The 17640-nt window shown below is 40.8% G+C and overlaps 1 protein-coding gene across 2 annotated transcripts in view; it reads left to right on the plus strand.

The window, feature by feature from the left end:
- The first annotated feature begins 331 nt into the window (after window positions 1-331).
- The window catches only part of CHCHD3 (coiled-coil-helix-coiled-coil-helix domain containing 3), a 287932-nt gene continuing 270623 nt past the window's right edge, over window positions 332-17640 (plus strand). For both annotated transcript variants that reach the window (XM_060305301.2, XM_030853845.3), the window contains exons 1-2: window positions 332-565; window positions 9978-10065. In XM_060305301.2, the coding sequence (XP_060161284.1) occupies window positions 485-565; window positions 9978-10065 (169 nt within the window). In that variant the 5' untranslated portion in view covers window positions 332-484. The remainder of the gene's footprint in view (window positions 566-9977; window positions 10066-17640) is intronic.

A 17640-nucleotide genomic window follows, 5' to 3' on the forward strand; every position in this document is an offset into this window, starting at 1 on the left:
GCGCTTTGTCAGATGAATGAACTTCCTTGAAAGTTGCCCAGTTAGATGCCGTTTCTGCAGTCAAAAGCACAACTCCCACAAGGCGATGCTCCTCTGGCGCTCACGGTATAAGGACGAGAAAGTACCAGCACCCATCGTACCAGATCAAGACTACAATTCCCAATACACCCAGTGGGCTCCGGGAACCTTGTCAGGAACCACTTGTTGCCATAGCATCCGGGTCCGCGCCAACCAATCTTAGCGCCCCTCCCGAAGAGAGGCGGGCCATTCGTATCCTCGACCAATCGGAGGCATATTTGTTGTGGCGCGTGACCGGAGGAGGCGGGAGCTCACGACCGGCGGCTTCTCCTTGCTTCTTGGGGTCGTGGCCTTGCTCCTCCTGTGGAAAGCTAGAGTCCGGGCCTGTCCACGCGCTTGTGTGCGCGCGGGGCCTGTGGTGCTTGTGGGTCCGCGCTAGGTGTCTGCGGGCGCAGAAACAGAAACCATGGGCGGGACGGCCAGCACCCGCCGGGTCACTTTCGAGGCGGACGAGAATGAGAACATTACCGTGGTGAAGGGCATCCGGGTGAGTGACAGTGGGCGGGCGGAGGGCCAGTACTCGGACTCGGACCTGGCCTTTCCGGGTTCCGCTCAGCCTGGTTTCCTCCGTCCGGCCCCCCAGTGTTGTCCGGCCTGAAGCTGAGTTCTTTGCAAAGAAGTTTGAAGTTTTTCAAGACGTGGGACATCCATTCAGAGATATTTGCTGGTCGTGGGCCAAGTGCTGAGCACTGTGCTGGGGCGGCTGGCGGATGCCAGGTTGCTTTAGATCCTCCAAGGGCTCACAGTCCAGTGTAGACTGTATTGCTCAGTAGTTGTGGGACTTTATTTGAAACCCCTTCCTCACTGTACCCATCTGTGAAATGGGGCTTGTCTGTCTTCTCCTGGGTTCAGGATCCAAAGCCTGCTTTTGCACTGCCCACAAGGCCTCTCTCAGGATGAACTGGCCTTTTAAGGAACCCTTTATCTACTCTGTTGTTTAGTACTCTCCCACTGACAGCACCCATTCCCCCGACACACACACACTTTTCGGCCCTGCCTCGGGTGACTTCTCGTTCTCCCTCCTTCACTTTTCTTTCACTTGACATCTTGTCTTTTCCAGGCCCCTTCTCTGTGGCCTGCTGTGCCTGAGTTTTGGACTAGGCCCAGTGGCTTCAAGACTAGGGTCTGCCAGCCTGATAGACCTTGAGATAGGATTGCAAGTTTTTGTACCACTAGGAGTAGTACACTTTGTTCTGTCCAAGACATTGGAGAGAATTTTTAAATGCTCCCTGAATATGCTTGATACATTAACTGAAAACTTGATTTTTCTCTAGGGTGTCAGCATACCAGCACTAGTTTCAATAACACACTCTCTGCTGAACCTGAATTTGGAGCCTCACATTTTTGGAAGTATGATGCCTGATCCTAGTAAATAAAGCAGTTTGACCTCAGAAAGTTCTTTTTTTTTTTTTTTTTTTTTTGCAGTACTCGGGCCTCTCACTGCTGTGGCCTCTCCCGTTGCGGAGCACAGGCTCCGGACACGCAGGCCCAGCGGCCATGGCTCACGGGCCCAGCCGCTCCGCGGCATGTGGGATCTTCCTGGACCGGGGCACGAACCTGTGTCCCCTGCATCAGCAGGCAGACTCTCAACCACTGTGCCACCAGGGAAGCCCTAGATGTTTTTAAGCTGATCTTTATATTTTTCTCAGCTTGAAACAGTCCTTTTGTTTCTCCTGAGGGGAAGTCTCAGTGTCATGAGTGAGCCAGTGTCTTTAGCTCAGTTGATTGAAGCATAGTGCTGATGAAGCCCACACTTCAGGGTTGAATTGCAAATAGGTTAGTTCAGCTTGGCTGAGGAAGACATTCCAGATATGCCCAGTGTTCTAACATTTATGCCATCACTCGTAAGAATAAGAGTGTGCCACATATACACACTACTATATATAAAATAGATAACTAATAAGAACCTGCTTATAGCACAGGGAACTCTACTCATACTCTGTAATGGCCTATATGGGAAAAGAATCTAAAAAAAAAAGAGTGGATATATGTTTATGTGTAACTGATTCACTTTGCTGTACAGCAGAAATTAACACAATATTATAAATCAAGTACAATAAAAATTAAAAGAAAATGTGTTCACCTTAACAGTAACACCTAAACACACTACATGTGTTTCTCTCTGGTGGTTTTTGGCTTTACCAAATTTGCCCTCTTTGGACCCCTTTTGTTAGTTTCTCATGAAGAGAATAACTCCTATTTCTTTTATACTTTTCCCTTACTTCTGTGTACACCACTTTTCCAGGCCTCCTGCTTCTATGTTTAGAGCATTTCCTTTTGGACCACTGTGACCATATCACCTGTGGTTACCTTTTTTCATAACAATAAAGCTTTAATTTAAAAAAAAAAGAGTGTGCCAACAATGCAGCAGACTCAGTCGCTGATGGAAAACCAATTTTGGGTTCCACTGATAAGGGTAGTAATTTCATCTTCATTTATCTTAATATACAAGGGGTAATATTGAGTAAACAACATAAGGTTTTCAGTAACTAGGCTGCATTTATTAATAGATCACATTTTTCCAGATTTTTCTTGCTGAGATCCTAAGCAGTTAGCAATTAAAGGACTTACAATGTTAAGTTTAAAGTTTCTTCTCACCAGGTGTTATTTTCATGTTGTTTATTGGGTCCTGGTTTTCTCTTTCCCCTTATCCTCAGCAGTCAACAGTTCCCCCTCCCCCCTTCCATAAAATAACCTGTATTCTTACACCTGATTCCAACTTTGAACTCATGGGTTGGATGAAAGGCCACCCTCTTGCCTTGCCCTCCTCTCCCAAGCCTAAAATAAATTTATTGTGATGGAAAGACCAAGCATTTTGATTACTCATATTACATGTGCTTAATAGGACGTTTCTGAGCACCTGCTGTGCCTGCTTAGGAAGTGTGCCTTCCAATCAGTCTTTCACAAGTTTATCTGAAACATCAAAGCTGTGAGTGAACTCTTCCAGAGCAAATGTCAACTTCGATGAATATCATTTTCAAAGTAATATTTATCATGCTTTCCAGGCATAAACTAATCTCTTCAACTGGCCATGAAGTCGCAAGCTGAAATTCACAGGAGCCAGTTATGGTAGCAAGGATACTGAGGTGGAACACAAGCTGTGCTTTGGGAAGTATTAGCAGTTGAGAGCCCCTAAGTTATTTCATGTGGGATTTGGTTGAGGATCCTGGAGAGGGTCCATTAACAGAGGCTACAAATCCAGTCAGTCGTTGGGACTCCTGAGGAACGTTGTTGGAGTAGTTGACTGGTCCCTTTCCACTTTAGGTTCCATGAATCTCTTGCGTATATATTTACCATGATAAGCTTTCTAGGATTTTCATACAGACGGTAGAAGTTCATGTTTTCCACTAATAACAAATGCAAAGAACACAAGTGATAATCTACAGACATAAGCTAAAAATTATACATGTGTATATGATAGTATAGAATAGTCCCCCTTAAGTAAGTATTAGGGAGTAATGTCTTCCAAATAATAGTGGCAGTTTTTGAAGCCTTTGTGTTGAAATGGTAGTGAAAAGAAAATGACCTGTGTTACATGGAAAGAGGACCAAGTGAGAAAAGTGGGTCTGAGTCCTTCAATCAGTTTGATAAGAAACACCTGGAAGAAGTTGAAGACACCCTATCATGGAGGTGAGGGTCTGATTTGTTTCTGTCTCATGTGGTTCCTATCTCAGCCTCTTGGAGAGGGGCAACTTAAAAAGGAGTTCTCTTCCTCCTTTTACTCTGTTCCTTGGAAGTAGAAATACTTTATCATTGTCCATCTCACGCAGTCTCTTGTTTCTGAGAAAATACTAGATTCTGGGTTGTTGAGTGGTGTACTTGTGCTGATTTTAGATAAGACCAACCAAGGTGGTTGGGAAGACTATAGAAGATGACACAACCTTTTCCTCTTCTCTGGGGCACGTGTTGGTATGGGGTGTAGTACAGACTGGAAATTGGCAAGTCCCATTTACCTAAATTTGTCTTCAGGAGCAGTAGAGAATAGGGTGGATAATCAAAGTCAGTGAACTGAATTCAGCTCTGCTGGCAGGCCCTCTTCTTTTCGTTCTCCCTTATATTAGAACAGTGGTTCTTAACTTTTAGTTCACAGACTATTGTAAATCTGTAGGCTATGGACTCTACCCAGAATAATGCAATAAGCAGAAAATTTTGCATACCATTGAGGAATTAATCCATAGACTCCAGAATCCATGGACCCCAGGGCATAATTCTAGCATTAATGTGTGTGTTTCTTTGCTACAAATAATTTCTGTAAATTGCACTTGGTATTTGCCTTGGTGGAGATTCCAGAGATGTCTGGAAACCAGGTATAGTAGGTATAGATCTTTAAATAGGAAAAAAGATTTTCTGAAAGACGTACCCTGTTTAAGGAAAGATGTTTCCTAAAGAAGTTGCTGCTGATACAGAGGCTGCTTGTCCAGCTCTTGCAGAAGCTTATGTTTTACCTTTGACCCCTTTTGGGGTCAGGTTGCATCACAAAGAAGAGTTGTTCTCCAGCTGCATATTGTGTGTATAACCCAGGCCAGCATCCCTAAATCTTGTCAGCTGCTTCACAAGCGAGTCCCCCAGTTCACAGAGGAGATCAGGTGAGAGTGCAGGCCTGAACTTATTACTGCAGCTGGGAGGTCAGTTCAGTGAGTATCAGCTTGAGATACAAAGTATAGCCCAGCTATTGCCTTCTGTCAGCATAGTTGTGACTGGACTGGGGAGAGGGTAGATTGCTTGAGTAGGCAGAGATGCAACTGCAGGCTTCCATGGGTGCTCCTTTGGGAGGGCCTGAGGATACATGTGTGAACGATTCTAAGGACAAAAAAGAGAGGTTGACTCTCAAGGCAACTCTGCAACGTGTTTATCAACTTAAAAAATGAGTTGTGTTCCCTTGGATGACATGCTTATCAATTTACTGAGGTATAACTAAAGACCTTATTGGGAAATGTTTTGAATTGATTGACATTAAGTACAAGTTTTGAAGCATCAGATAAGCCAGACAAATAAAAAGTTAACAATGAAATAAGAAATAATTAATGTTTATATTGAAAGAGACTTGTACTTTTACTATGCAAAGAGCGTAGAGAGGGATAAACGGGCACCGTATATACTCGGACCAGGACTTAATGCAGCTGCTTCTGGCAATAGCTGTAGGCCTTGTCTTCATACACCACATAGAGAAGGAGCTCATTACAAACTTGGGCGGAGCTGACGAACGTGAACCGAGATGAATGACCTGTTGAAGTCCTAATGGCTGGAGTTGTGTTAGTAATAACTCTGCCAGGTATTTGTGTAGCATGTTGTAGTCTGCAGTGCATCTTGGAATCCTTCCGCTGTAACTCCAGTGGTAGGTGTTATTTTCACTGTTTTCAGATGAGGAAAGTGAGGCCCACTGAGGGTTATATAGCTAGTAGGTGACCAGTGCTTCTTCCTCTATTCTGGGCCAGCTTCTTGTAACATATGAAATTATATATGTCAAATTAGCTTTATATATATTAGCTTTAAACACGTAAATTATTATTACATTTATAACATATGTATTATATGATATAATACATAGTATATATCATATGTAATATAAAATATACATATTTACATTACAGCATACTATGTTAACATGGTACATTAAATGTATATTATGCAGTATATTACCTTATATATTGAGTAAACTTTATATAAATTATATATCAGTTAAAATAGATTTAAGATTCTAAAACTTAATAAGGCTCATTTTATTTCTTTAAGAGGAAGTGATACATTTTTACTTTATTGTGTGTGATTAAGGAGTGTATTATTTAATAGTGGAGAAGGCACTGGACTAGAGAATGGGGGTTACTGGTTGCTGTCCTGATGCTGCCAGTAGCTGGATGTTACTCAGGACCTCTTTCTTCTCACTTGTGAATTGAGAGGATTGGAGTCAGTCTCGAGGGGTTCTTCCTAAGATGTAGCTCAGCTTTGTAGATGAGTTGCAGCAACAGTCTCAGTGGCTGTCAGTTGTTAGAAAAGCAAAGTCCCTTGGCACTCTCCTTCCTAACTTCCACTTCTCTTCCAAGAAAGGAGTCATGGTTTTTCCTTAAAAGGTCACAACTTTTGAGCTGTGGACTTTCCCTTTACTGTCTCACCTCCATTCTGGTTTGGGTCATGAGATGTAAGTAACAGTTCAGGTACAAACTGTTTTGTTCACTGATGTCTCACAAGGGCCTCAATTAGTGCTTGGCCTAGTAAACCTTGTTGAATGACTAATACAGGAGCTCACAGTTTTGCAGAAAGGCAGTTGCTTGTTCTGTCACTGGAGCACTGCACTGGAAATTTGTGCAAGGTACCTGTGGGGCACAAGAAGGGTAGCGTTGGGTAAGCAGAATTGGAATGAAATGGCTTTAGGATGTTTGAACTGAATTTTGAAAGGCAGTTCTCTCCCCAGGGGCCCAGGGAGAAGGCAATGTAGCCATGTATAAAGGCAAAGAGATGGCAACAAGTAGCCAGTGTGGGTGGAGAACAGGGTATGAGGTCTTGGGGGAAAAGCTATGGAAGCTGAGGTTGGAGAGTTAGGCCATAACCAAATGAAGAGGAAGTCTTGAACGCCACACAGAAGAATCAGGACTTTCTTGTCAACAGAGGTAGCTATTGAAGGATTTGAAACGGGGATTACCATAATCAGATTTGCATTTTAGGAGGAATATTGATGGTGCCATGAATTAGGGCAGGGGAAATGGGATGCGAGAAGAGATGATGAATTCGTTAAACTTTCAGGAGTTGAGGAAGTCATGGCTAAGAGAATAAGAGAGAGAAGAGTCAAGAAGTCCTATGTTTTGATTTAGAAGCTGGATGGAGGTGGTGTCATTAATGAGATAAGGAAAGCAAGAGGAAGAAGGGATTTTTGGCAAACGTGAATCCAGCTTGCGACGTGTTGGGTTTGAGGCGCTTGTGGTCTGTCCCAGGGGAGGTGTCCATTAGGCAATTAAGTGTTTAGGTCTGGCTTTTGGGATACAGCTCTTGGGCTGGAGATAATGGTTTAGAATTCATTCATTAATCAACAGCAGTTAAAAAATCAAGGGAGTGAATGAGAGTACCAACAAGAGCATGTAGAGTGAGAAGAAAATCAAGGCAAGGAACAGAATGTGGGGACCTCTAGCATTCAAGGGGAGGGGAGGCCTGCAGAAGAGAGAACACTCAGCCAGAGTCCTAGGACAAGCAGGAAGGGATGTTGGAAAAGCAGGGGAGGGGTTTTCGGAAGAGGGGAGTGAGCAAAGGGAAGTCATATAAATTAGGTGCTTTATAAGTATAAATAAAAAAGTTTATTTATATAAACATAAATATAGAAGGTTATTTATTTGATCAGTGGTGACTTTTACTGGAACACTTTCTCTGCTGTATTGGGTTACAAGCCAGATAGTGGTGTGTTAAGGAAGTGGAAACTGGAAGAAGGTTCTTAAGGATGTGGGAGGTGGATCACCCCATTACTTGACCTGGAAACCTTCTTGATGATTTCTGCTTCGCCCTCATCTAGTCAGACAATGAATCTGGCAGTGAAGGAGACAGCTGACTGTGACCTTGACACTCAGACTTCCTGGGTTTGAATCCTGGCTGCATTGCTGACAACTTGTAAGGTCCAGTGCAAATTATTTAATCTGGCTTTGCTTCAGTTTCCTCACCTATACAATGGAGGTAATAAAAGTATCTCAGGGTTGTGAAGGATTAAGTGGGTCAAGTGCTTAGTTTAGTGTAGGTGCCTGGCACATAATAAGCACTCAGTGAAGGTTAGCCATTTTGAATCCTAAATATCTTTTTTTTGTTGTTGTTGTTGTGTTTTTTTTTTTGCGGTACGCGGGCCTCTCACTGCTGTGGCCTCTCCCGTTGCGGAGCACAGGTTCCGGACGCGCAGGCTCAGCAGCCATGGCTCACGGGCCCAGCCGCTCCGCGGCACGCGGGATCCTCCCAGACCGGGACACGAACCCACGTCCCCTGCATCGGCAGGCGGACTCCCAACCACTGCGCCACCAGGGAAGCCCTGAATCCTAAATATCTTTTGAATGTGTTCTCCCTGGAACGTGTTTTTTATTTTCTAAAAACAACTTTATTGTGGTGTAATTTACATATAAAATTCACCTGTTTTCTGTGTACAACGCTTTCTAATAAATTTGCAAAATTGTGCAACCATCACCACAGTCCAGTTCTAGAACATTTTCATCATCCCAATAAAATCTCCATGTCCATTTCTAGTTAATCTCCATTCTTATCCTAGCCTTAGGCAACCACTTATCTATTTTCTGTCTGTATAGAGTTACCTTTTCTGGGCATTTCATGTAAATAGGATTATACAATATGTGGCCTTCTGTGTCTGGCTTCCTTTACTTAGTTGTTTTTTGGGTCTATCCATATAGAAGCATCTATCAGAACTTCAGTTCTTTTTATTGATGAATTGTAGTCCATTGTATGGATATATGTTTTGTTTATCCATTCACTGGAATATGGGTATTTGTTTGCTATTATGAGTAATGCTGCTCTGCACATTCCCAGGCAAATCTTTGTGTGGACATATGCTTAATAGCTTCTTAATTGGTCCTTTAGCGTCCTTCAGGGGTCCTCTTCTTTTCTTGTCCCCCTCCAGTCTGTTCTCCACACTGTAGCTAGAGTGATCTTTCTAAAATGCAAGTCTGATTGTGTCATTACCCTGCTTAAAATCCTTCAGTAGTGCCCAGCCGTCCTCAGGATCTAGTTCAACTCCCTAACTTGAAGGATTTACTAGGAGTCTTCAAAATCTAGAATCTTATTTCCCTCTTCACCTTCCCTTTCACTAAGCCCCCTCCTCAGCTTTCTGCTTCAGCCATTCTTTTATTCATTCATATAGTTTCATTTATTTAACCATTCACTCATTTAACCAGGCTTATTGAGGCTCTGGGGATATAATACTAGACAGGACAGCCAAATCCATGCTTTCCTGGAGCTTTCTTTCTAGTGAGAAAGGCAGGCAATAAACAAGAAAGAATCAAATAGTGGTAAGTGCTGTGAAGAAAATAAAAAAGGATGATCTGATAAGTTGCGGGGTGGGGGGTGTTGTGGGCTGATGACTCTCAAATCTCCTAGCCTGAGTGTTCCTCAGAGCCCCTGCCCTGTTGCCAACTGCCTGCTTGATATTTCCCCTTGCTATGCTGATAAGCCCTGCTGCTTAACTATAGCTTCATGCAGTACTCTCTTCTTAGAGTACTCTTATCCTACTCCTTCTCTTTCTAAGTACTCTTCATCCTTCTCAGCCCCCGGCTCAACCCCACTCCCACAGCCTGTCTAGATGCCCTGCCCATCTGCCCATTGTGCTCTCAGCTCTTCCATTACAGGCCAACTGCATTAAGTAACATCCTTCACATTATATTTAAATGCATGATGATTGTCTGTTTCTTCTTGACTTTAAGCACCTTGATGACTTCAGCCACCCATAGTTGGCTGGCACACAGTTGGTGCATAATGAAATCTGTTGAAAGAGGGATTGTTTGTGGTTAGCCTTGAACGGGAGGGAGGGAGGGACACCATTTCATTTGGGACTGGAGGGAAAGAAGGAGCTAAGGCCTGCTGCAAGCTTAATTTGTAGGACAGGGGAGGAAAGTCGAAGGAGTTCTGATGGCTTACATTTTCTCAGAGATTACAATTTAGTGCACAGTATAAAATGAGGAAAAGAGTTATTTATAATGAGCAATTAGCAGTGCATTAGAAGAAATGAAGTAGTGCTGTGGGGTGCATCTTGAAATCTTAAAATTGTTCTTACTTGCTTTTAGTGTTATAGCTATTAGATTTAGTCTAATTTCTTCAGGGCATTTGTTATACATACTGATATGGATGGCTGAATTACTTGGATGCTACTGTACTGTTTTCTTTCTTGTTCTTTTATAATTGATTTTATTTTGACGTTGCTTTTTCAGCTTTCGGAAAATGTGATTGATCGTATGAAGGAAACCTCTCCATCTGGTCCGAAGTCTCAGTGGTATTCTGGTGCTTACGGTGCCTCAGGTATTTCAGAATTTTAATTTCTGAGTTCTTAGCAGAAAAATTGTAAGTGGTAAAGTTCACTCAATAGTCAAGTTCTTCTGCACTTCTGTCTTTTGTTTTTTGGATGTTCGACTTTTTTTGGGGGAATAGTCTTCCTTTGGTATCCATGGGTATTGGTTCCAGGACCCTCTTGGATACCAAAATCCATGGATGTGCAAGTCCTTTATGTAAAATGGGTAGTACTTGCTTATAACCTATGCACATCCTCCCATATACTTTAAATCATCTCTAGATTATTTATGATACCTAATAACACTGTAAATGCCAAGTAAATAATTGCCTGCATGGCAAATTCAAGTTTTGCTTTTTGGGATTTTCTGGAATTTTTTTTTTTCCTGAATATTTTCAACCTGTGGTTGGTGGAATCTGTGGATGCGGAACCTGCAGATATGGAAGGCCGACTGTATTGGTTAGTACCAGGGTTTCTTTTAAAATTCTTTGAACTAAAAGTGGAATGAATCTACTTTCAAACAGTCTTTGGGAATGTTTTTTCTCTTCCAGCTCCTGAATCCTCTGTTAGGCTTTGGAAGGTTATTTCATATCTTTTTGTGTAAAATGAATTACTTATAGGGATATGAGAGGTTTGGGAGTAAATATTTATTTAAAAAAAAATTGAACTTAGAAAATACTGATTTATTGTTTCCAGATGGAAATCTCTGATGATTTTACTATCTTAATAGATTTCTTTAAGTTTATTAAGTTTATTCCTTCATAGTCTTAATTATTGAGGAAAATATGATGTTAAATGAAATCCATAGAGAATTATTGTATCATTTTATCTCTCTTATCCTGTAGGATAAGAGACTGTTTCTCTTTCCTTTTCTCTCTCTTACCCTGTCCGTTTATTCATCCAACTAATATTTATTGAGCACCTGCTATGTGTCTGGCACTGTTCTTATTGCTGCTAAATTTGATGGATGGACATGCTGTTTTTTGGTGAAATGGCAATGAGAAAATAGTTGAGATGATTAAACTTGGACTAAACGAGAATTTTCATTATTTATTAGAAAGGGGTATTGTGTGGTAAATCTGGCTACAGACTGAAATACCTTGAGAAAGATGAGATGTTGCCCAAATGCCATTCACTTGGGGGCATTTGTGACCCTCTTACTAATCATTAAGTCAGTAACCATGAGTTGAACTTCTGATGTGTGTAGAGCAGAAGGTGCCAAGATGAATAAGAAATAGTTCTTGTCCTTTGCAAACTTTTTGTTTAGCATTAAGAAGTGTTCATCGTTCATTAAGGTTAGATAGAAAGTGACCACCCCCTCTGCTGGAAACCCTTTTTTTGGCTTCTGGGCCACACTCCTGGTTTTCCTTCTACCTTACTTGCATCCTCAGTCTAGTCTTCTTTGCTGATTTCCACTAATGTCATCAAATTGTATGCCTTTTGAATCATTGTGTAGATGCCTGTGACTCCCAAAATTGTATCTCTAGCCCTGACCTCTCCTTGAAACTTGACTCCGACAATTGTCTACTTCACATCTCCACTTAAAATTCTTCAGCTTAGCAGATCCAAGACAAAGCCTTTTATTCTTCTTCAGAGTTGCTTCTCCTCTTTATCTTTCCCGGTAAATGGCACTGGGATTCATCCTTGTTTCCTCTTTTTTTCTTAATTTTTTAAAAAAATTATTTTATTTTATTTTTTTATAATCGGGATTACAGATCTTTTAAAAATTTTATTTATTTTTTGTTTTTGGCTGCGTTGGGTCTTCGTTGCTGCGTGTGGGCTTTCTCTAGTTGCGGCGAGAGGGGACTACTCTTCATTGTGGTGCATGGGCTTCTCATTGTGGTGGCTTCTCTTGTCGCGGAGCAGGGGCTCTAGGCATGCGCTTCAGTAGTTGTGGCATGTCGGCTCAGTAGTTGTGGCTTACAGGCTCTAGAGCACAGGCTCAGTAGTTGTGGCATGTGGGCTTAGTTGCTCGCGGCACGTGGGATCTTCCCAGGCCAGGGCTCGAACCCGTGTCCCCTGCATTGGCAGGTGGATTCTTAACCACTGCACCACCAGGAAAGTCCCTTTCTTAATTCTCATATTAGACCATTAGCTAGTCTTGTCAGCTCCATCTCCAAAATATGTTTGGATATATTCCTTGCTTGTCTATCTTTTCTGCTGCAGCTCCAGTCGAGGTAACCACCATCTCTTACCTTGTCTTTTGCTGAAGCCTCTTAACTGGCTCCCTACTTCCATTCTTGTCCTCCCTCTATGCTCTGCCAAGCACAGAGAGGCCTCAGCAATCTTTAAAAAAATACATCAGCTCATATCATATCCTAGTGATAGATCTCCATGGTACTTAGAATATAATTTGAATTGCTTTTCTTGGCTTCTGAGGTACACCATGACTTGTCCCTTTTTGCTTTTCCAACATTATCTTTTGATATATGGATATTTTAAAAATTGGAATTTGATCTAAAATATGCTTTGTTCTAGGTAGATTTCTTCTTTTCCTTTTTTTTAAAAAAATTATTTATTGTATTCTTGCTGCGTCGGGTCTTAGTTGCAGCATGTGGGCTCTTCATTGAGGCATGCGGGATCTTTCGTTGTGGTGCATGGGCTTCTCTCTAGTTGTCGCACGCTGGCTTCAGAGTGTGTGGGCTCTGTAGTTTGTGGCATGCAGCCTCTCTAGTTGAGGCATGCAGGCTCAGTAGTTGTGGCTTGTGGGCTTAGTTCCCCCACGACATGTGGGATCTCAATGGGTACGACCAGGGATTGAACCTGCATCCCCTGCGTTGGAAGGCGGATTCCTTACCACTGGACCACCAGGGAAGTCCCTAGGTAGATTTCTTTTCTACCTACTATGTTAAGGAGATAGGATGGTGATGGTGAACTAATGATGGAATAGTAATAAATAACATGTAAGTAATGTTTATTATGTGCCAGGTACTCTGTTAAATCCTTTATGTCTAGTTTGTGTAATCTGTATAATCTTGTGAAGAAGATACTGTATTAAGCCATTTTACATGGAAGAAAATTGAGACTTGAAGTGATTAATTATCTTGCCCAAAGTCACACAGCTGGTGAGCAGTGGATGTGATACTTGAATTCAAGTCTGTTTGACTCCAGAGCAAATGCAGTAAACCACTCTGTTTTATTATCATTTGAATGACATCTTGCTTCATTTGTAGAAAGGATGTGACAGAAACTGGTTGTAGGGAAAGAGCTGCTTTTTAGTGATGTTCTGCTAGAATTTAGGAAAGCACCTTTCTGTAAGTGATTGTTGGTTCTTCTAGCTTTCTCCCATATTTGCTCTTATACAACAGTGAGTTGAAGGAGAGGAAGTGTTTTTCTTCTTGGGTTGGTTTCTTAAAAGGGTACTTTGAAAGAGTGGGTGTGGGTGGGGAGGCTTTCTATAAATGCTCATGGTGTGGCCTGCAGAGTGTGACACTGACGTTGAGATAAGTTCTGCCTATGCTGAGGGATCCATCCCTTCCCATTTCTCGATTTGACATGACTGATGAACTTTTTGGTCCATGACTAGCCTGGGCACTGAAAACTCTTTGAATGCCACCTTGTGTTTTCTTGGTCAGGCTAGAAGTACACTCTCTAAATGGTAGCCATTAGTCACATGTGGCTATTAATATTTAAGGTAAAATTAATTAAAATGAAATAAAATAAAAAATTTGTCTCTTGTGTCACACTAGTCACCCTTCAGTGCTCAGTAACCACCTGTGGCTAGTGGCTGCCATATTGGACAGTGCAGTATAGGACATTTTCATCATTGCAGAAAGTTCTCTTGCACAGCTTTAGTCTAGATTTTATCAATGCTTGGCCTTGTGAGCTTCATCAGGTGATTTTAATGATGTGACTGAGGTTGTGGAGCTAGACGGCTCTGTGTGTTTGTGAATCTAGCTTCCTGCCTTTTCCACATCCCAGCTCCCCCAGGATTGTGGGTAAATGGATGCCAGGAAATATTTCCCTGAGGACTACTGTCTTCACCTCAGTCTTCAGCACAGCTTCCTAACCTGTGTGTTATGAGTGTATTGGAGGAATTGATTTCTTAGATTCAGGGTAGCTGGTGAACACATGTGTACCCTCATATGCCATACAAATACTTGCTTTTTCTGTCTGCACTTTGATGTGAAAAAAGCTCAACAAGGCTAATAGCTCAGGCTCTTTGAGAATATTTCCATTACCCATTCCAGCCCAACCTAAGAAAAGAACTAATATCTGACATACTATTTTGAAGTGATCTTGCCTTTAGGTTCAGAATGCAGTTAGGCAATGATTGTGCAAATTAACAGATTTATTCTTCTTAAAATTTAAAGAATATGTTTCTAAAAGTACACAGCCTCAAAGTTAATGTTCCCTTCTGCGTTTGGGGTTTTAGTAGTATCCAATAATAGATTTCTTTTTTTTTCGGTACGCGGGCCTCTCACTGTTGTGGCCTCTCTCGTTGTGGAGCACTGGCTCCGGACGCGCAGGCTCAGCGGCCATGGCTCACGGGCCCAGCCGCTCTGCAGCACCGGGACACGAACCCGTGTCCCCTGCATCGGCAGGTGGACTCTCAACCACTGCGCCACCAGGGAAGCCCCAATAATAGATTTCTTAAGATTTATAATTTAGATGTGTTATGAAATAATTTTTCAAGTCTACAAAAATAATATGGATAAAAATGTCACCAGCCTTTTCTACATTTTTCAGTGTCAGGTAAATGATATATTAAATGTGAGTTGAATTTTTAATATTTGTTAAAATGCTCTCTTCCTTGCAGGACTCTAATTCATACCAGCCCACTAGGCTATTCATATGTGTGAATACAGGGCAGAGTTGATGGACTGAGAGCACTAGGATTTCTGTGTATAAGAACTAAGTTTTGTCATATATATAGTTTCGAGACCATAATTTATGCTGTAAGAAAGTGATTTCCTTTAAAGACTTTACTGAAACTATTTTTTGCCCAACCTTGAACCAGATCAGTGACTCACTGCAGTAAGTATTTGCATGTAAAGCTGTTTAGGCAAAATAATATACTGTGTGACACACAGCATATTGTAATGCCACTTTAATAAATGAATGCACTCTAAAGAACTTAATTGTATCCTTGCTGCCTCAAATTCTTTGATGTGTTATGTGCTATCTCAACTACATTGGTTTGCTTTTTTTAAAAAATATATTTTTATTTTTACAAGAGATAAATAAACTGACACCAAGCATTGTAAATGGATGACCACACAAAAACAACAATGATTGCAATTACCAAACATGAAACACACTCATACTGTGTCATAATATTGACATTCAGTCCAGTAATCCTCCACTGTAACAGCTCCTTTACTTTGCAGTGAAAATTGATTTGTATATTTTTTGCCTCTGAGTCCTTGTGGGATTTTTTTTTTTATTCAAACAGAAAGTCACAAAAATTATAATCATCCTCATCAGTTCACTCAGTCCCATGTAATTAATTTTTTTTCATCTTGATCTTTTGTTAGCACTTTAATGAATTCATCAGTTTTCCATTAGAGTTCTGAAAATGCTTATTTATTCAGTTCAGCAGTATAGTCAGTTACCAGAAACCTGTACTTGTCAGAGTCTTTTCCATGAATTCCTTGAAGATGAAACCCTTTTATAGGAACATTTTTGCAAAGCATCAGAGTGCACCCAGAACTGTCTGTAAATGACGAAAGACTTAAAAATGACGACAGTTAAAGATTTGATGAAAGTTCATAATAATGCAATTGACAAGGAAATTTAGTTATTTCTGAGATATACATTTTAAAGAAATAACTAGAATTATGACTTATAATATTATACCAGAACTTATAAGATTTTTAGAAATTTCATCTAATGTCTGAAACATTTATATTAACATACTTCCATATAAATAACCCAAAGAAAGTTTAGTATTAGTTGTTTTTCTTATTTATTTGTTTGTTTTTTTTATACTGCAGGTTCTTATTAGTTATCAGTTTTATACACATCAGTGTATACATGTCCATCCCAATCGCCCAATTCATCACACCACCACCCCCATCTCCCCACGGCTTTCCCCCCTTGGTGTCCATACGTTTGTTCTCTACACCTGTGTTTCAATTTCTGCCCTGCAAACTGGTTCATCTGTACCATTTTTCTAGATTCCACATATATGCGCTAATATACGATACTTGATTTTCTCTTTCTGACTTACTTCACTCTGTATGACAGTCTCTAGATCCATACACGTCTCAACAAATGACCCAACTTTGTTCCTTTTTATGGCTGAGTAATATTCCATTGTATATATGTACCACATCTTCTTTATCCATTCGTCTGTCGATGGGCATTTAGGTTGCTTCCATGACCTGGCTATTGTAAATAGTGCTGCAATGAACATTGGGGTGCATGTGTCTTTTTGAATTGTGGTTTTCTCTGGGTATATGCCCAGTAGTGGGATTGCTGGATCATGTGGTAGTTCTATTTTTAGTTTTTTAAGGAACCTCCGTCCTGTTCTCCATAGTGGCTGTAACAATTTACATTCCCACCAACAGTGCAGGAGGGTTGCCTTTTCTCCACACCCTCTCCAGCATTTGTTGTTTGTAGATTTTCTGATGATGCCCATTCTGACTGGTGTGAGGTGATACCTCATTGTAGTTTTGATTTGCATTTCTCTAAAAATTAGTGATGTTGAGCAGCTTTTCATATGCTTCTTGGCCATCTGTATGTCTTCTTTGGAGAAATGTCTATTTAGGTCTTCTGCCCATTTTTGGATTAGGGTGTTTGTTTTTTTAATATTGAGCTGCATGAGCTGTTTATATATTTTGGAGATTAATCCTTTTTCCGTTGATTCATTTGCAAATATTTTCTCCCATTCTGAGGGTTGTCTTTTCGTAGTATTTATGGTTTCCTTTGCTGTGCAAAAGCTTCGAAGTTGCATTAGGTCCCATTTGTTTATTTTTGTTTTTATTTCCATTACTCTAGGAGTTGAATCAAAAAAGATCTTGCTGTGGTTTATGTCAAAGAGTGTTCTTCCTATGTTTTCCTCTAACAGTTTTATAGTGTGTGATCTTACATTTAGGTCTCTAATCCATTTTGAGTTTATTTTTGTGTATGGTGTTAAGGAGTGTTCTAATTTCATTCTTTTACATGTAGCTGTCCAGTTTTCCCAGCACCACTTATTGAAGAGACTGTCTTTTCTCCATTGTATACCCTTGCCTCCTTTGTCATAGATTAGTTGACCATAGGTGTGTGGGTTAATCTCTGAGCTTTCTGTCTTGTTCCATTGATCTATGATTCTGTTTTTGTGTCAGTACCATGTTGTCTTGATTACTGTAGCTTTGTAGTATAGTCTGAAGTCAGGGAGTCTCATTCCTGCAGCTCTGTCTTTTTCCCTCAAGATTGCTTTGGCTATTCGGGGTCTTTTGTGTCTCCATACAAATTTTAAGATTTTTTGTTCTAGTTCCATAAAAAATGCCATTGGTAATTTGATAGGGATTGCATTGAATCTGTAGATTGCTTTGGGTAGTATAGCCATTTTCGCAGTATTGATTCTGCCAATCCAAGAACATGGTATATCTCTCCATCTGTTGGTATCATTAATTTCTTTCATCAGTGTCTTATAGTTT

The sequence above is a fragment of the Globicephala melas genome, chromosome 9 (genome assembly GCF_963455315.2).
Source record: "Globicephala melas chromosome 9, mGloMel1.2, whole genome shotgun sequence".
Lineage (NCBI taxonomy): Eukaryota > Metazoa > Chordata > Mammalia > Artiodactyla > Delphinidae > Globicephala > Globicephala melas.